Here is a 21,178-nt window from a genome sequence, read left to right on the forward strand (position 1 = left end):
GTATTTCAAAGAGTGTTACCCGCTCTAACGAAAAAAAGTTTAACTTTTACTTTTAATGGTCAGGAACCATGACAAAAATTAAAAACGTTTCTTATAAAACATATAAGAATTGGTCACGTGATATATTGTCGGGATCCCGACAAAAACTAATTTTGAGCACTTTTTTTCACTGCTACTAATAATTGGCATACTTTTTCGAGCAATGGCTCAAATGAAAGCTTGTAACTTTCTCAACCCCCATCAAAATACCTATTAAATTTGAAATCAAAATTTTTGGGTCAAATCGGCCAAAAATCTGACATAGCATCTTTAATAGTTTGTTCTTATTCTTTACACTATGCAAATATTAAATACTTTTATAATGCAATATAAACAGGATATCAGTTATTCTTAAGATAAGTTGTATTTCCTTGTTTCGTTTTCGTCTTCCCTCTGAGTTAGTAGCAAGGTAATACTGTTTTGTGGGTGTCACAAGTTGGAATCTCACAAAAGGAAGTTTTTTTTTTCTCGTCTGATTTAGGTCACAAAGGGATAGGATTCTTTAAAACAAATATACAGATGAAACTTTCACTTGGGTTTTATGTTTAAAGGCAGTGGATAATATTGGTAATTACTCAAAATACATATCAGCATAAATTATTGTAGTAATGAGTAATGGGGAGAGGTTGATAGTATAAAACATTGTGAGAAATGGCTCTCTGAAGTGACGTAGTTTTCAAGAAAGAAGTAATTTTCCATGAATTTGATTTCGAGACCTCAAGTTTAGAATTTGAGGTCACAAAATCAAGCATCAGAAAGCACACAACTTCGCGTGACAAGGGTTTTTTTTCTTTCATTATTATCTCGCAACTTCGATGACCGATTGAGCTCAAATTTTCACAGGTTTGTTATTTCATGCATATGTTTGGTATACAGGAAGTGAGAAGACTGGTCTTTGACAATTACCAATAGTGTCCACTGTCTTTAAGGAGATCATTTCCAAGAAATTAATATCATATAAAGCTAATACCTTTTGGTTTTTTTCACCGTTCGATTTTTGTAATGCTATAAATGTTGATCTTCATTATTCAATAAAACTTACCTGTGAAGAGGTCATTCAAAACATGGTAGTGTTTTTGATATATCGATGAAAATCAGGAGCGGTTATGTCGAGGCAGGAAGATCATTCCGAAATTGGAATACACAATCTAAGTAATGTTTCTGACAGAACGTTTCTAAAAATCACATTTTAAGCAGCTCTGTGATGATTGTTTTCCAAAACAAACCAAATCCTGACAAATGTCTTAAATGTTATTTTTTTCTTCCTCTTTCTTCCCTGTTTTTTTCCTTTTCTGCGCCATCTTTGCAGGAGTGATTCTCTACATCCTACTAGTTGGGTACCCTCCCTTCTGGGATGAAGACCAACACAGGCTGTACTCACAAATCAAGGCAGGATCCTATGATGTAAGTCCGGGAGCCATACGAAGGTTCTCTTGATCATATTTTAAACAATTTGAAATTTGTATTACATGCACAGGATGTGCATTGGTGTGTCGTCTAGTCGTGGCCCAGAGGATAAGAGCACCAGACTCAAGCTCTGCTCTGGTGTTTCTGATCAGCAGAGTCCTGGTCATGACACTTGTGTCCTTTAGCAAGACACCTAACCATTATTGATGTGTCCTTCGGATGGGACGTAAAGCTGTAGGCATTGTGTGTTGAGAAAAGAACCCAGTGCACTTATCGTAAATAATAACCGTATTTATAACGCGCCTTTTGCCAGGTAAAAGCTCCAGGTATTATTACTGCAGGGAGTGGGGCGAATTTTTGAGATATAAGACCTAATCCTTAAGCACCATGTAATGGTTTACAAGGTGCTGTGGCGCAATATGCTGCCAATCCAGCCAGAAACACCGGGCAAACCCCTTCTCTTGTCCATAAGTGCACTGGGTTCTTTTACATGCGTTTACACAACACATGGGACCAACGACTTTAAGTCCCATCCAAAGGACTAAGCAATGGTTATGTGTCTTGCTTAAGGACACGAGTGTCACGGCTGGGGGTTCGAACCCACACTCTGCCGATCAGAAACACCAGAGTTTGAATTCGGTGCTCTTAACCGCTCGGCCACGACACTCCCACAAAGAGAAGGGGCTCACACCAATGTTCCTGGTCTGATCGTCAGCATAGTGCAAACCATTACATGGTGCTACAATATAACGGAATAGGTCTTATTCCTCAATATGTAGCTCCACGTACCTTGCAGGAAATAATACTGAGCGCTTTGATACGGCCCTAGGGGGGTGATAAAGCACTATAAGAACTAGGGTCGTGGGTTTGAATCCCACTCCCCCCCCCCCCCCCCCTGCTGATCTTTGGAAAGGGGGGGGGCGGGCGGGCACTGACATGACTGAGGCAACTTGCATTATAACTAAACCACAATCTGAATTTTTCCCTCACAGTATCCATCCCCAGAATGGGACACAGTCACTACTGAAGCTAAGCAGCTTATTGATAGCATGCTAACAGTCAACCCTGCTAAGCGGATAACAGCTGGTGAAGCTCTCAAACATGCCTGGATTAGTGTAAGTAAAATTAAAGTGCTGATAAGTGCCTTGTTCTATTGCCCTGTTTACAAAATGGGTCGGCAGGCAGTCCAGCAGCCGATTTCACAAACTCTGGGATTCATTCTGTTTCTAGTTAGGACGAGTTACATGTACCCATCCTAACTAAGGTTCATACTTCATGTGAATGCGAATGCGATACGAATGTTGACGTCACAAATTCACAACGAATAATTAGCAGCAGTTTAACTTTGCTCAACTCACTTGCGAATATCGCTGCGAAAGGAGGGTTGTTACGTCAAACTCGCTTCGCATTCGCATTTGCAGGAAGTATGAACCGGGCTTTAGGATGGGTTCGATATGTAGTTATTGAGGAGTTTCTGGATTTCTAACGTTTTGTTTTTGTCCGTGCAGAATTCTGAACATGTTGCATCAGGGATGCACAGGCAGGAGACGGTAGATTGCCTGAAGAAGTTTAATGCCAGGCGTAAGCTTAAGGTAAGAAGGCGTTTGTTTCTTAACCCTCCTACTTTCTTTCCAATATCATCCACTGGGTTTTGGAGTGTAGATGATGATCTCTACACAGTACACAGTCACCCTCCTACTGTCTGACCATTCAATTTCATCCACTGTGTTTTGAATGGTAGATAAACTAGTTCAGCCTACAAAATGTTATCATGTATAAATGCATCTGCACAGTTTGCAGTCAACCCTCTTACTGTCTGACCATTCAATACCATCCATTCTGGCTTTGAATGATAAACTAAGTCATGATGCAATTTGATATCATGTGGTAAATGCATCAACAATGTTTCGTACAAGTTTGCATCTTTTATATTGGTTGGTTGGGGGGGGGGGCGGCTCGCTGCACCACTGGATCTTATAGACTAGAGGGAGTATCCCAGTAAATATGTCCATCATAGTTGTATCACACACAGGCCTCATTAGAAATGTCAAACGCAAGTCACGATCGCATTGCCCCTGCTCTACGTTGCACCACTGGATCCTATAGACACGAGGAAATGTGCCAGTAAAAATGTCCGTCAGAGTTCCACCAAACAGAGTCGTCTTTATAAACTGTCGAACCACCGTCGCGATAGGATTCCTTTACCACAGTCAGACACACAGATGCTTCATCATCTGAAAATCAATTTAAGATCAATAGAATCTTTCTAATGTTATTCCACCGATCATCGTTCCGTTGAAAGAGAAATTGATTGATTAATGAGTAATGCATCCTGGAGTCAGATACATGTACGATGAAACAATGCATGAGGTCTGGGTTTGCTGTTCGGTTATTTCCAACAATACGTCTCACAGATATATATTTGTTTTGTTGTTGGAGATGGGTGCTTGGCTGTTCCAAATGGTGTTTCAAAATACTCAAATTTAAGTGATTTCTAAAGCACTTTCTTTTAGGACGCTACAGAGCTTGCCTAAAAATAGAAGAAGAATAAAACGCTCACTGAGCGATAAACTCCAAGCACGAAACTAGATAAGTTATTTCTCATCAAATATGACATTTCAGACAGAAATATTTCAAGGGATGATTTCTACTATCATTGTTATCACTGATGTAAATATGTGATCTTCACGATTTTGTTTCTTACCAATTCTGTAACGTTCCTTTAAATGAGGTGTGCTATCGACCCAAAGCAACTGCCACCAGGGGCACTTTGCCACCAACTCTAGTAGGTCCTGTGGATTGGGGTTTCCGTCCCTACCTAACAATGTGGGTTTTCCCTGGAATAGTGGGAGACTGTTGGAAGGTCCTTTTTCACTGTTCTTGCCAGTAGTGCGCGTTCTCAGATCAACATGTACGCGCAATACTGAGCATGTCCAGCATTAAAGGACAGTTATGTCCGCAGCATCTCAAAAGTTTCCCATTCTTTGTGTTTTTCCTTCCACATCTAAAACTAAAACATCCTTTCTCTCCATGAGGTTTTTGGCTAGTTCAGTTATTAAATTTTGCTTTCTGAGAGTCCTTGGGTCGATTTCACAAAGAGTTGGGACTAGTCCTAACTGAGGACTACTTGTAGTCCTAGGAGCTATTAAAAATGTATGGCTAGTCCCAAGTTAGGATGAGTAACTCGTCCTACTTAGGTTGAGATAAGACTAGCCTTAAAGGCAGTGGACACTTGGTAATTGTCAAAGACTGGTCTTTGCACTTAGTGTATCTGAACATATGCATAATTTTGTGAAAATTTGAGCTTGATTGGTTGGTTGGAGTTGCGAGATAACTATGAAAGAAAAAAACACCATTGTCACACAAAGTAGTGTGCTTTTAAATGATTGATTTTGAGACCTCAAATCTAAACTTGAGGTCTCGAAATCAATCTCGTGGAAAATCACTTCTTTCTCCAAAAACTATGTCACTTCAGAGGGAGCTGTTTCTCACAATGTTTTATACTACCAACAGCTCCCCATTACTCGTTACGAAGTAAGGTTTTATGATATTAATTATTTTGAGTAATTACCAATAGTGTCCACTGCCTTTAACTCTTTGTGAAATCCAATCCTTGGCTCATAACCAGAATAAATGAAATGAAAAAGATGAAATGCAAAGTTAATAATGATTTCTGTCTGATTTTGTTACAGGGGGCCATCTTGACGACAATGCTAGCGACTAGGAACTTCTCTAGTAAGTATCTACCAAGTTTCTTATTTTGTGGATCAAATGTCTCAAGTAGCCACATTGTGTTTACTCTCTTCCTAGATAATTTGAAAAGTTGTGATGAGTTCAAACAGAAAGGAAAGAGCAAGGACAAAACCCCAGAATGGACAGGGGCGTCTTTATTCACTCACTTGAAGATGTGTTTGTCATCTTAAAGAGTTTTCTTATATCTGCAAAACAGTTTTTAAACCTTTGAAGATGTGACGTCAACTTTTCAAATGGAAATTATGTATTTATAAAGATTAAGGTGACAAAACAATTTATCATGTTTTTTTTGTAGCAGGGTAGTCATAGTTTGATAGACACTAATTTATGTATTTTATTTTTTAGTAGTTTTTGAATTTACTGTAAATAAACTCACCTTAAAATTTGCTTTTGATTAAAAAGTGTGTTCTTCCCTCGACAAACTTAGAAATGTCTTCCACGTCTGTGAAAAATGCTATTTCTCGTAAGTACGGGTCCGTCCCTGAAAATTACCGACAAATTTGCATCTCATTTCCTTGCACCATGGAACCTAGGTCAAAGGTCAGTTCAAGTATTGCACAATATTAGAGAATGTTTTATCCATTTTCGTTTGGTAATGTTAGAGTGGCGGTAGTGGCTGCGACCGCAGAACCCATCGCCGCAACCCAAATATACCCAGAGTTGGTAACCATTTATACCCTCATTTGGAAAAGTGGGTTCCATCAGGGTATTAGTATACCCTAATTGGGATAGTTTGTTTGACAGTGACTGAAGAAAACCCATCACTGCACTCAAATATACCCAGATTGCTAACCATTATTACCGTCATTTGGCAAAAAAGGGTTCCATCTGGGTGTAAGTATACCCAAAACTGGGATAGTTTGTTTGACAGTGAACAAAGAAAAACCCACCACTGCACTCAAATATACCCAGATTGCGAACCATTGATACCCTCATTTGGAAAAGTGGGTTTCATCAGGGTATAAAAATACTCTAATTGTGATAGTTTGTTTGATGGTAACTGAGGAAAACCCATCACTGCACTCATGTACAGCGTATACCCTTATTGTAACCATCAGGGTATAGGTTTATCCCAATTGGGATAGATTGACAGTGCCTGATGCGCAAGCTAACACTGCTCACAATTGGGTTAAGTTAGTATTGACTGACTGCCAACTGAGGGCCACCCATGAAAAAGACAAGCTGTAAGGGGGTCTTAAGTGATGAAGAAAAACTGGAGTATAAAGTCCTGCCTAAAATGGTCACATTAAAACTTGCTTGTACAGTGAGTTTATGGAACAGTTACGGAGTTGTCAACCAACGGTTCTTCTCAGATCCAACACTACTCAAAAAGATATTACATGAGGTGCACCGCAAAACCTCACCAAATGAAACAGTTACTGAGGTGTTGCCACAGGTTCTTCTCAGATCCAACACTACTCAAAAAGAGATGTACACTAGGTGCTACCGCATGAAACAGTTACTGCTATGTGCGTGCCTTGAAGTGACCTTTGACATCATCGTGATTGTAGTTTGCAACCCCCCTCCCCCTGCAGATCGTCCGATTCAATGTCTAAGCCATTTACTCATCAAGTCAACTTGAATACTGTGGTCGCTGTAGTTGTTAAACAATTTATAGATTTTAATGACATTTTTTTTACAGAAAATGTTCAAGGCTCAACAAAATTTCTTGAGATTTTATTTCAAACTGAGCAAGGGGGGACGTGTGGCCCTAAGTTGTCCTAGAAAAAGTTTCACTCTATTTTTACTAGTTTCAAAGTCAAAGTATTGGATTTGAAAAGTGATACCAAAATAAGCTCTCTGGCGACCTTTTATAGTTGGTAATACGTAACCAATGTATGTTTTGTTTAGTAGACAAGATGATAGATTAGTACTTAACTTTTTAAACTGTGCGTTGGTGTTAAGAAGACGTCAGGTGCAGAATCTATCCACCAAAACAAAGTGATAACACAACATTGATTTAGAAGCTGCGGATATTTTGACTCCTGCTTGATCTGCAACTGTTAATGCTTTTAAATGTTAGACAATAAGTATTCTTTTTTAAATTAAAGACAGAAACTAGGTTGTAGCTATCATCGACTGATTTAGAAATGAAACGTATCGACATATCAAAAGGTGACGCTACCTTTTCGAAAGCAGAGAACTTGCCAGAATAATTTTTTTTAGATTTTTTAATTGTTTTGCTTTTTGTGACCATTTCCATTTTGGAGATCAACAAACAATGATTTCCAGTTTTCTGATGCGTTTTTTCCCCCCTCACTTTTGATTAAGGCAGATTAAAGGCGTCGACGGAGAAGACAAACACAGCTTTCATCCAAATATATATATTTGAATAAATGATGTATTTTTATTTTATTTTTTCCTTCTTTCTTTTCAAAAAAAAAACCACCCACCCTCGTCACCCATCGTACCCAATGAGAGAATGGTCCAGTAAGAACTACATTTATTTCTCTGGTTGAAAAATTCCTACTTCTAGGATTTTATTTTTTGCTTTCTTTTTATTTTATTTTTCGTTGTTTCCATTCCTTTGTTACTTTGTTCATGTCGCTCTCATCTCTATCTCCTGCATTTCTTGATCCTGCTTTGACTTGACACTTTTGTGTCTCCATCCGGTCTGAGCCACAAGACCCAACCCCAAGGTTAGAGCTTGGAACTAACGAATGCTCTCTATAAAATAACTCACAGTTAATCTGCATCTTTGCACGAACAAAATCAAAATGGCGGGAGGTTTTTCTCTAATGTCTTTTTTCTCTTCTTTAACCGATCAATATCGTTTACAGTCATGTTTATACACACGCTAACTTGCGGCGCAGGAATAATATGTTGTCACTGTAACATTGTCATAATGACGTTGTTGTGAGCTTTCGCAGCTTCCTTGTCATAGCATTTCAGGATCAACTTTGAAAGTGACCTGCAACTTTGCAAATTTGAAATTATTAAGAAGAAAAAAAATAAACCGATTTGAATTTAGCGTTTGACTTAATTCAGCGGAATTCTTGCAAACTTTCAAGTCGCACTTCAGTTTTACTGACTGTATACTCGTAGTTTTTGGTGTGGGTTGAGTAGCCGTGCATTTTGTGTGACAAACTGGCGTGCGTTTAAACAGGCCAATGGACTGTATCATCTTATAATCTTTTTGCATTTTCATCTTTTTCAATAATCAGCATTTTTACTCTCGTTGTTAGTATTCGCTTTGTGTACATTTTATGCTTTGGTGATAATTTGGTGATAAATATACTCGTTAAAAAAAGGCAAGTCTTAAGACTGTATTGAATGCGAGAGAGATGCATTCATGATTTTGAATGCGGGGCAACACGATGCCAGAGTTTTTGGTTTTTCGACTCGTGGTAACGTGGTGATTAATGAAAACATAACAAGTTTTTTGTATCCCATTGAAATTTATTTTGAGTCTCTAAGTGTCTCAGGCATGATAGTCTTCTTACTTAAAGGCAGTGGACACTATTGGTAATTACTCAAAATAATTATTCTCTTCAAACCTTACTTGAGAAACAAGTTATGGGAGAGGTTGAAGTCCTCTGAAGTGGAGTTGAAAGAAGTAATTTTCCACGAATTTGATTTCGAGACCTCAGATTTAGAATTTGAGGTCTCGAAATCAAGCATCTAAAAGCACACACTACTCCACATTTCATTATTATCTTGCAACTTTGCTGACCGATTTTCAAATTTTCAAAGGTTTGTTATTTTATGCATATATTGAGATACACCAACTGTGAAGATTAGTCTTTGACAATTACCAATAGTGTCTTTAATTAGCCTGAAAAGTCTATTGAAAAAAATCACCTCATGTACATGTGGGTCAGCCCTTGTACTCAATACATCTTTCCTAATGTTTTCCTAGGGCCAAATATCACTTCTACAGCTCCGGCCTTGTAGCTGAACCAAAGCATCATCCCTTATGTTTGTGAACAAACCGTCAAAGGGTTCAGATTGTGTATTCCCAACCACGTACCATGGGCAGGGTGCTGTATCATCCGCTAGCTCTGCGTACGTCTCTTAACCCCTGGGAGGGAAACTCCGATCCATGTCTTTGATTGGCTATCATGACTGCGCAAAATTTGAAACGGCGTGCATCTCCAAAAGGCTCTATATGCCAAAACGCATGTGTATAAAGATGTGCGTCCAGCGCATCCAGCGTGTGAGCGACTAACGCCCAACACAGAACGGATCAACCACAGGACTAATTGTAATATCCCTTATGTTTGGATATTTTGAAGTCACACTTCCAGGGGTTATGATCCAGTGAGGCATGCTGGGAAAAAATGGCGCGGCGAGATTGATCACCCCTGGCAACGAGGTTGGTGTATTCCATTTGCAGGGGCGTAACCGCTCCATATTTTTGGCAATATCTGACGAAAAAAGAATCCTCCTTAAAATGAAATTTTCACAGGTTAGTTTTACTGGTATAACTACAAATATTTTATAGGATTTAAAATAACAGTGGGTTCCAATTTCCAACCAAATACAATCCCTTTAAGAGCCTTGTCTTCACTTTCTGTAAGCAGCGACTTAAACTGTGTCATGTTTCTTTTAACCATTTGGAGAATGTTCATCGTCATCCTGCAGCTGCTTCTAGGTAACCATGTAACCATAGGGAGAATGTTTGTAGTCAACAATGCATCAATTGCTGAGTAACCATTCTGTAAACCTACAGAGGATGTAGTCAACAGGGTTGTAGTGTTTATAGTTACCTTATAATGTCAACCCAAACTTTACACCACTGTCTTTTCCCAGACTTTGAACTACATGTAAAAGCCAGTTGTTTTTGTGTTTTGGGTTTTGGTTTTCTTTCATATCTGCTTTTATTCTTTATATGGGAGATTCTGTAGCATAAGGAAGAATGAAACCAACAAACAAACAAATAAATAACCCGTTTACCAAAATGTTATGATTCTTGTATTATGTCCCCACCCGGGAAAACCCCCCTTAGATGTAACATCAGTGGGGAGGGCACCCTTTAAGAATTTTTGCGATAATCCTATAAATTTACTAAATGCTGACTGCAGTGGTCCCTCTTCTGGTCGCTCAAAGTCCCTCAGGGGAATATATGTACACAAGTGACCTCATTGTCAGTCAATATGTGTATACTGTTGCCCTTTGCAGCAGTCAATAGTTGTTTGCAGGAGTCAATAGTTGTTTCATAAGTCTCTAGATAGTGTTATTGATGTTCTTGTTGTCTTTTCTTCTCTCATTTTTTCCTCTCTGTATGTTCGATTATTTCACCCTTCCTTTACTCTTATAATTCTTTCATATACTTCCTCCTTCCTTCGTATCCCCCAAACACCATCCCTCTACTCTTTCTTACTTTCAACCGTTTCGATTTCCTGAATCATTCATTTATTATTTTTCTTTCGCACTGACTCCTCATGTTTGTCAAACTCCATGTCCTTTTCACTTTATTCTCTCCTGTAATGCCACCAACTTTACTTTATCTCTTTCATCGTCGTTGCTTTCCCTTTTTCTCTGCATCGTTTTTTCCCCGCTCTCTCTTCTTCTTTGTTCCTTGTCCGCTTCGAAAGTGCCTCCGCAAACTAAGTCAGGTTAGCTCCTCATTCTAGCTGTCGTTGATTTGTCGTGCACAATGTTTGTTGGCTAACTACACAAAGGTTCTTTAAAGTCAAAGATATTGTGAGCTTAAAGGCAGTGGACACTATTGGTAATTACTCAAAATAATTGTTAGCTTAAAACCTTACTTGGTAACGAGTAATGGGGAGAGGTTGATAAAACATTGTGAGAAACGGCCCCCTCTGAAGTGACGTAGTTTTCGCGAAAGAAGTAATTTTCCACGAATTTGATTTCGAGACCTCAGATTTAGAATTTGAGGTCATGAAATCAAGCATCTGAAAGCACACAACTTCGCGTGACAAGGTTTTTTTTCTTTCATTATTATCTCGCAAATTCGATGACCGATTGAGCTCAAATTTTCACAGGTTTGTTATTTTATGCATATGGTGAGATACAGCAAGTGAGAAGACTGGTCTTTGACAATTACCAATAGTGTCCATTGTCTTTAATAAGTCATAATTTGTCCATTTGTGTTGTATTTTGTACACATTAATTCAACATAACAAAAATAACATTTAGAATGAGCCCCCAAGTTCACCATTCTTGTCTCTTGAGGTCACCTTTCTTGTCTCTTGAGGTCATATCTGAGTTGAACTTTGAGGTCATATATTAATTGCCATTTTAGGTCGATATATGAAATATCATTTGAGGTCATATCTGAAATGACCTATGAGGTCATATCTGAAATTTTCAGGAAAAGATTTATCTAAGTGATTGGTCATACTTATTTTGAACCTAGAAACATCTTGTTTGTCTCTTGAGGTCATATCTGAAATGACCTGAAAGGTCACATCTGAACTTGTCATGAAAAGATTGACCTATAATGGGTTATGCCTAATTTGTTTGAAATTACTCTCCCATAATCCAGTATCGGGCCACCCCCTCTGTATAATCAGTGATGTAGAAGTTGTTGTATATTTTTTAACACTCGCTGTTTATCATGAACATCGTCAGTGGCTGGTGAAAGTGTTCGCTACTTAATTTTTTTATTATAAGTTTATTGATTTTTTTTTTTAGGTACTTATTTTTAACCTAGGCAACACCCTGTTATCATGCAACAACCATCTTGGTCTTGTACCCTGTGAGCATCCACAGTTATAAGTACTGATTCTCATGGCACATGAAAAGGTGCCAGACTGTTTGACCGTCCAGGCCCAGTCTAGTTGCTTTGATTTCCATGGACCAAAAAATACAAGATGGCTGCTCCATGATGAAGTTTAAATTACTTCCCAGTCTACATTTTCCATCCTGAATAGACATGGGGAGACTTTTTGGTGGTCTCGTTCTCACCAGTAGTGCGCATACGCGCGCAATACTGAGCTAATGCGCACATGCTCAGAGCAGCCAAAGGACTTTTTATGTCTGGTGCCGCAAAAACTCACCACTTTAACAGCAATTCCAACTACATTGTGTTAATTAGATGTACTTTTTAAAAAGCTAACTTTTGACTAACTTTTGTGAGAGAGTTGTTGATTTAAAACACAATGCACTACACCTATCCTTAGTCACATTGTTCTTGTGTTAAGGCAGGCCTGGATTTGGGTCTTTGAGAGGCAAAAACTGTACACGATTGTAATGAACGAACGTTAGTGGGCGCTGTTTTTATTATGTGTCTGTGGATGTAGTCTTGGTTCCAAAACCATTGGTGTTGCGCGGTCACACACAACCAACACTCCGATCTACGCACAGCAAAAACTGTACACGATTGTAACGAACGAACGTTAGTGGGCTCTCTTTTTATTATATGTCTGTGGATCTCACATACAGAAATCAGGGAAAAAGAGTGCCCACTAACGCTCGTTCATTACAATCGTGTACAGTTTTTGCCGTGCGTAGATCGGAACGTTGGTTGTGTGTGACCACGCAACACCAATAGTCTTGGAACCAAGACTGTTTTGTGACTGGAGGGGATTCAAAAGCACTTTCAATTCGCATAATACCTTTTGCTAGATCTTTGTTGATGTCTCACTGTTAATTGTTAAGTTGATAACATAAATTTATACTTGTGTAATAACACATTAATAGCTAATACATTACTAACATACTAAAGTAGTTGTACTGCAAGATCCGTGAGGTTGAACTCTGACCCTTGAGTTCTGATTGAACTCTGACCTTTCAAGGTATTTAGATTGAGAACCAGCTACAGTCCTCAATGCTTGTGTTTGTGGGCTAAAAGTACCGGGGGACCAGTCACGACTTAATCGCCAAACTTTTGTGTTGGCTGGTAGTCTGCTAAATTCCACTCAGAAGCATACTGGTAAAAACTAAACTCACAATCATGATAAATGAAGAAAGTTCAAAGTGAGTTTTATGTGAAGATATTTCGGCTCACAAATTCCACTAAATGAGGATTTTAAAAAACCAGTGCCGTACTTGCTTCTTGAACTTTTAACTCTTAACCCTTACTCCTAGGTGGTGGTTCTAATAACGCAAAGTCAAAGCTAAACCATTCAAAGAGTCCACAAATCCACCATATTCAATAAGCATGTTTTTAAACAGCCAATAAAGGATGATCTCAAATATATAGATATTACAGTTTCTAATAGCTGGAGTCCATCCAGGAAACATAACAAAAATATAACGAGTCTCTTACCTCACGTTAAAACATGGTAAAAATGTGTTTTCTACAGAACGCTTCTAGCAAAATTTCTGAAAAACTCGGGGTCAAACAAATCTGCGTGACAAAGGAATCGTGACGTCAGTGGCTGCTATTTGGTGTGGAAAATAGCGCCTCAGTTTGCCAAAGCTGGAGAACTGTGTTCAAACCCAATCAGCAATTAGGGGAACATCGTCACTGGCGTCAAGAGGTCATTATAATAAAAAAGTCATTTTTGACTCTCAGCTGAAAAAGCCGCGCGGCCGGGTGCATTTTTGACTCGAGTTATTCATTACTAAATGCAAATTTTGAGAGTAAAATGGTTATTAACCGGTATCTATGATGTCTATTTGGCCATAAAAAGGTAATAGTTGAAACATTGAGATCATCCTTTATTGGCTCTTTGAAAGATTTTAAAGGGTTTCAGGACCCTACAGCCACCACAGAAGTTAGACTACAAGACTTACAGTTACACGGCTGCAGGTTCGAATCCCACCAAGCTAACAGCGTATTCACAATGACTTGAATAAGTGTTGTTGTTTAGTTGCTGAATCACAATTTCTCGATTTGTGCAATCCATAATCTTTAAAATCGATAATTGTATGAGAGAGATTGACATGTTTCGTCTTGATTAGGTTTCCTTGAACTTCATTCTTGTAGGGCACAGTATTTTCCCTCTGGTAAGCGGCACTTCTATGAGGAAAATGTAAAAAATAAATGTTGGAACTTTGCAAAGGGCACTACTGCAAAAAGCACAGGGCACCACAGCAATTAGTGGGGGTGTGGGTTAATCCAAGGTCTGTGAAAGGACATTAAACATGTTGCCCAAACGTACAAGGAGTCAGGGTTAGAGGTATCTGTTCAGCTGTATTATGGTTTAGGTGTACTCCCTGGTCAAACACCAAGGAGTGCAAAGGTTGCATGTCTTGTCACTCAAACCGGATGGACACATAACATTGCCAGCAGACTCACCCTTTTCATGCACAATCACCTCTTCCGCAACTCTCTTCTTGCGCTTTTCATTAAAAAAAACTTGCTTTCTGCTTCCTTCCTTGACGACTTTTCGTTACTTTTTCCCTCTGTCTGTTAGTACTAAAGATTCTGTTAAGCATGCTTCAGTGTTGAAATTGTAAATTGTGATTCGTATTGTTTTTTTTTTTTTTAAGTATAACAAATATTGATCAGTGTGTGGTTTTTTAAGGTATGGGATCGATTAACCGTGACTGTAGATATTCTTGGAACAATTAACATTGGTTTGTCATAATTGTGTATTTTTTAGATAACAGAGCTGCTTGAGTAGTGATCATCATGTAAAAATCCCCTTCTAGTATTAAACCTGGTCTCCCACATACAACTATTTGCCGTGACAGTTTAAAACTGAGTCCTATGGTGACTGAGAAACTCCCATACTTTTTTTTTTTAAAGACATTGGACAAAATTGGTAAATGTCTAAGACCAGTCTTCTCACTTGCTGTATCTCAACATATGCATAAAATAACAAACCTGTGAGCTCAATCGGTCGTCAAAGTTGCAAGATAATAATGAAAGAAAAAAAAAACACCCTTGTCACACGAAGTTGTGTGCTTTCAGATGCTTGATTTTGAGACCTCAAATTCTAAATCTGAGGTCTCGAAATCAAATTCGTGGAAAATTACTTCTTTCTCAAAAACTATGTTACTTCAGAGGGAGCCGCCTCTCACAATGTTTTTTACTATCAACCTGTCCCCATTACTTGTTACCAATTAAGGTTTTATGCAAGTAATTATTTTGAGAAATAACCAATAGTGTCCACTGACTTTAATACATTTTTTTAAAGCAATTTTAAGATTCTTTTAAATCCCTTTATAATAATGGTCTGATCTCCAGATTGACTGAAAACAAGATAACTAAAAAAACTCTCTAAATTGTACCAAAACTAATGAAAACAAATTTCACAAGATCATTTTGCCTTTCTAAAAATGCTGAAAATTACCTTTTATGTTTTTTTTCCCCCCAATTTGTTCGCAGTTTCTCACGTACAAATTATTGTGGATAGTTAAAAACCAGAATTAAAAGTCTTTGGCAATAAGTAAATATTTCAACCACTTTCCATATTTTGATAAATATTGTAGAAAAGAAAAAGTTTTCTGCACATGCTTCTTTTACATGAAATCTCATTATTTTTAATATTTACATGTATGCAAACTTGATTTGCACGCATTGACAAAAGTATCAGCCAAACATTTTTTTTTAACTTTTAAAGTGTGAATTTGTGTAATAATTGGTACCATGGCAAGTTTGTGTGTCAATTTGTTGTCACAATTTTTATTGAGTAGTTTCAGCTGGGCTATACACCCCTTTCAATACAATGGATTTTCCCAAAAGTTATTGGAGCAAACCATCACTTTAATCAAATTCACATGGAATATCAGGTGGGCGGAGCTATCGTTTGCTGACTGATTTGATTGGTCCATTGATAATGATTGATGTGGGAGACTAGTTTTAACTCTTTATTAGTGCATTCAACCTCCTCCCAAAAGGTACTTGCTAATGATATCAGCTTTTTGGGACTGAGGTTGAAAATACACAACTGCCGTTTCATGTAGTATTTCTTTTAAAGTGACCTAGTCCAATTCAACAGTGAACATAAACCACAGAATGGATTTGGTACATAAAACAGCAGCCTGTCCCTCCCATTCACAGTTTTTTATCTCATTTAGTACAAGTTGAGCATGCAGTGTTTTGTAAATGAAATCTAACTTCCAGATTTTCCCCTGTGTTTTGCCCCCTCTGGTATTAGAATGTCCTAGAAAAATGTCCTGTCTGCATGCTGGGGTAAAACAATGGAAGAAATTACTTGGCCAACAATGAACATTGTATACTTTCCCAGAAAATCTGAGTTTCTGCCGGCGGATTGTAGAAGTCTTTCAAGACGAAAATACACAACTGCCGTTTCATGTAGGCTAAAATATTTTAAAACTGTACTGCGCACCCTTTTCTCTACAGAGGCATGGGTAGAGTTTTACCAAAGTTTAGAGGCATTTTATTTATTTATTTATTTACATGTACATGTAGTGCACAAACCCTTTCTTTGTAGAATCAGCAACTTGAATTGAAGTTATTTTATTTTATTTGTTTTTTTTACCCCCCACAAATAAGTATAAGCTGAAAAAAGTAGACCTCGAGAATATCATTTGCAAAATTGTTAAAAAGCTATCCATGCTTCTGAAAAGAATATGAATATAAAAAAGGCTGTCAGAAATTTATGACAGACATTAAAAAGTAGATGTTCCTTTTGTTGGCATCCAGAACTAGACATTGCAAAGTCTGCGATTAAAAGATTAACCGTTTGGGGTGGAAATTTGGAAACTAATCACGGAAAAGGCTGTGTCCATACTCAGGAGTTCATCTTTTCTTCTTGTGGTATAGAAAATGTGGCAATTCAAAAAGAAAATGTTCGCCATTTTGTTTTCTCACCAATTAATAGAGAAGCTTTTTGCAACAGAACATAATAAATATGACTGATTGCGGCAAAAAAAGAGAGCAAGAAATAGCAAGTTATTTTGTTTGGACAGTCAGTGATATCATTTTACACCCAATCGGCTCGATTTGTTGCGATTTTTTTTTTCTAACCAAAATGAGATCATAAAAATTTAAGATGAAAAAACAAGTCTCTAAACCACATGATACAGTTTAAGGTTGCACTTTATTTTAAGATTTTTAATGGCTAGTAAAAAAACACAATTTTTAACTAAGAGAGAAAGACAAATTTCAAAGATCTAGTTTCGGGAATTTTTCTAGCAATGGACCAGATATGAAAGAAGAAAACAAACGAGCCGCTGCATAAAACAATGCTTCAACAAGAAAGATGTCCGCCATGACATGGTGCAGTAGTCAATGCTATGATATTCAATGACCTATGACCTTGTTTTATCTCCCATCATTCATTGCTATCCTTTGACACAGGGGAAAGTCAGGAAAAGGGTAAGCAATGGCGACGTATCAGTTATGTTTTTTTTGCCGGGGGAAGAGAGCCGGAACGTTTCGGAGGAAAGCTGCAAGAGAAGTGTTTGATGTGAACTTTAAGCTTTGTTGTCATGGGTAGTGTTGTTTTGTCCCTGTCGGCAGGGATTAGTCCAGGGCTACCTGTTTATTTCTTTTAAGCATGCTTTTTGAAGAACAAAAACACACCAGTCTGTGAGTGCTACAACATGCAGTTTCAGGCAATTATTATTCACTGTACAAGTTCTTTTCAATTTGTCCTTTACTACGTACACAGCGTAGGGAAGCTTATTTTTACTGGTACCCCAGCAGTTTCCTTGGATTAGGGATCATTGATACCCTCATTGGATGAAATGTTACAATGGGGGTATTAGGTATACCCCAATCTGGGTAGAAGTAAACCCAGTTGGGATAGTTTGTTTGACTTTGACTGCATCATCCTTATTTTGAAAAGTGGGCTCCATCTGGTTGAAAGTATACTCTACCGGTAATTGGGATAGTTTGTTTGACACCCAGTCAGGGTATAAAAAAAATCAATATCGGGAGCTTAGGTTTTACTAAAACTACAAGAAAATTCCAGGGGCGGGGGGGAAGGATGTATAAGGGCCATCAGCCTGGGTTCAAGGTTGATTAAAATGGACAGCAAGCTAAGTATTATATACAAACATTCCTTGCGATTTCTGAAGAACCTTCCCAGAGGGCTGAAGTAACCAGTAACTAATTTCACTCCTATCCCGATCCCCTTTGGTCATGTGACCCCGATTAACACCACTCTTATCCGATAGAGTTTGTTACCATGGTAACTCCATCACTATTTCCCATTCTCTAACCTAGAGGTTCGGGTCTTTGGAAAAGACTTAAGTTTTCCAGATAAATGTTAACCACATGTTGTGAACACTTATCTTTTAACAATTGTAAATTAAATAATATGTAATAATTTATTTCATTTTTTGGGGTCATTTGGCGCACTAGCTTTAAATAAGTCCTCGTATCTGGTTAAATTTATTTTCTCTAGTTTCAAAAGGTCAGGTTTTTTTTCGTTGTGCACAAGGTTTGTTGTGGGATAATATTACTTTTATACCCTCACTTATTTACTTTCTGTAAATGTCAGTTTGTTGCTTTGTAAAAACAATGTGGTGACAATATAATTTTTGACATAGATAGGCAGAAATTAATTTTGTCCATTTCCAGTAAGCCAGAAAAAAGTTTAAAAAAATACCAAAAAAACTGTGTCCATCAAATTAGAAAGAAATAGTAGAAGTGACTGAATCAAATACAAAATTGATTGGAAGAATATTTATTATTTTTTTTTTGTGAGAAAGAAAACTTGAATTATGCCCAGACGAAGTAGGGGTTAAAATCTACTTGATTCAGAACACTATAGATCAATCTTGGTGCGGCCATTTATGTTTTCGGCCATTTATTTAATCCCACTGTAGCCCAAACTGAGGCTGGATGGAATAGAGTAGTCTGGTCCCCTTAAAATGGAACAAGAAGACCTGTTGTTATCACTGTGTGATAACTGGAAACCCAACAAAGATGGCCCTACAAAAATAGTCTATTCTGTTGGTCAATATACTACATGTAGATACAGGGATAGGTTGTTACAAACATAGTGTGTAACCAAAATAGTTGATACGTGGTGGTTGGGTTTTTACTAAAGTAACACTCGCGCTCTCTCGTAGTAGTTCTCACGCCCTTAATGTGTAGATAGAGGTTCCTGTTCAACTAACTGGTATTTTACTGACTCAAAACATACTAATAATTACTGATATTACATTGACAACATTATTATAGGACAAACATTTAAAGGAAGGTTACAGAATTGGTAAGAATAAAAAAACGTGATGATCACAGATTTACATAAAACTTACACGGTCTAATGAGGATGATAGTAGAAAACATCCCTTGAAATATTTCTGTCTAAAATGTCATATTTGATGAGATATAAATTATCTAACTTCGCGTTTGGAGTTTATCGCTCAGTGAGCATTTTATTCATTTTTGTTTTGGCATCGATGCAATGCAAAATTTTCACTATTCTCTCGTGACTCAGATGGCCGATTGATCTCAAACTTCGACAGTTTGTCAGTTTATGTTTAGGGTGGATTACATAAAGTGCTTACACTTCCAGCAACCTTTTTTGTTTGCAAAAACCAATTATGTAATGTTCCTTTAAAGCATGTAGATACTCGTAGTAAAGTTCAAGCTAGCATATTAGGAGCCCCACCCCTAAACCTTCAAGTGAAAAACCTGTTTTAAATATTCAGAAAGAGAGTTGTAGAGCTATTTAGATGAAAGAACTGAAACAAAGCGACTACAGGAGACGGTTGATTAGAGGTTTAGAATCTGAGTTTGATTTGAATGAAGTGATGTTAATAGAATCTTGAGATTCAAACAGAAAACTAGACATACATGAATTCCTGTTAGCAGTTGTGTTAGGATTTGATATCACTTTAGCTGAACTTTCTCTTTTTAGGGAATTTGAAGGCAGTGGAAATTACTCAACATAATTATCAGCATAAAATCCTTCTTGATTATGAGTAATGGGGAGAGGTTGATATAGTATAAAACAATGTCATGAAACTACGCTTTACATCTCCAAAAATTATTTTGGTGACTTGTTCTACTCAATTCTCAAAAACTACAGCATCTCAGCAAGTAATATTTAAGGGGAGCTTACTAATCCCATTGTCTTTAAACTGATTTTTATGTAAATCTGTGGACATTGTGTTTTGTGTCCTTCAAAAAGTACCCTGCTGTCGATTTCACGAGACGCTAGGATTGATCCTATCTCGAGTTAGGATGAGTAACTCGTCCTAACTCGTCCTAACTTAGGATTACTCTTAAGGTCTGCATGCTACAGTGCAGGGTTGGGACTCGTCCTAAGTCCTAAAGATTAATCTTAAAGGAACACGTTCCCTTGGATCGGACGAGTTGGTCTATGAAAAGCGTTTGAAACCGTTTGTTATGAAATGCATATGGATAGAAAGGTGTTTTAAATGTAGAATATAATGATCCACACAAGTATCATTCAAAATTGCACGGTTTTCATTTTACGTCGCGAACTAACACGGCCGGCCATTTATGGGAGTCAAATTTTTGACCCCCCATAAATGGCCGACCGTGTTTGTCGACAGGGTAAAACGAAAACCACGCAATTTCGAGGCATATTTGTGTAGATCATTGTATTCTACTTTTACAACATCTTTCAGGCATCGATCCAAGGCAACGTGTTCCTTTAAGTTAGGAAGAGTTTGGTGAAATCGACAGCAGACCCTTTAAAGCCACTGGGAAAGTTGGTTTGGGAACTTGTGTTTCAGAAGGAAGCTACCATCAATCCACATTTTAATCTCAATGTAAATTTCAAGTCTCTTCATCTGGTGAAATTCCACAGAAATTCCCTTCACATTTAAGAATCCAAACCTTTTTATCAAACTCATGAACATTTGAGTTAAATTGGTAAAGCGGTATATTTAGTTTCCTTCAGCGAACTTTTTTTTTTTTTTTTTCTCATTTGTATTTATTTATGATATTATTTTTTAACAAAGCATGTTCTGCATGGTGAATTCCCATCCGATAGTGATTGTAAAAACTGGTTTGAACTCCCCCCTCTGTGGTAAAAAGTCCAGACCTGGTCCCAGCCATTCAGTTTGATGATTTGAGTATTTTGTAGACTAAAAGAAAATTACCTGTTTGATATAGATATCAATCTGCTTTAACAATATATCCCCCCCCCTAAAAATGCATGATTGTTTCATTCCTAGATACAGTTTTTAGTTGGGCAGGCCTGGAATTTCAAAGAAGGAGGCCATGGTC

The 21,178-nt window shown here is 37.7% G+C and overlaps 1 protein-coding gene across 1 annotated transcript in view; it reads left to right on the forward strand.

Moving 5' to 3' along the window:
• Positions 1-21,178, forward strand: part of LOC117303945 (calcium/calmodulin-dependent protein kinase type II delta chain-like) — a 60,227-nt gene that overhangs the window by 20,990 nt on the left and 18,059 nt on the right. Inside the window, exons 7-12 of the mRNA XM_033788413.1 lie at positions 1,349-1,443; positions 2,439-2,561; positions 2,955-3,038; positions 5,139-5,181; positions 7,621-7,629; positions 17,324-17,341. Of these exons, the coding sequence (XP_033644304.1) occupies positions 1,349-1,443; positions 2,439-2,561; positions 2,955-3,038; positions 5,139-5,181; positions 7,621-7,629; positions 17,324-17,341 (372 nt within the window). The remainder of the gene's footprint in view (positions 1-1,348; positions 1,444-2,438; positions 2,562-2,954; positions 3,039-5,138; positions 5,182-7,620; positions 7,630-17,323; positions 17,342-21,178) is intronic.

Source organism: Asterias rubens, chromosome 20 (genome assembly GCF_902459465.1).
Source record: "Asterias rubens chromosome 20, eAstRub1.3, whole genome shotgun sequence".
NCBI lineage: Eukaryota > Metazoa > Echinodermata > Asteroidea > Forcipulatida > Asteriidae > Asterias > Asterias rubens.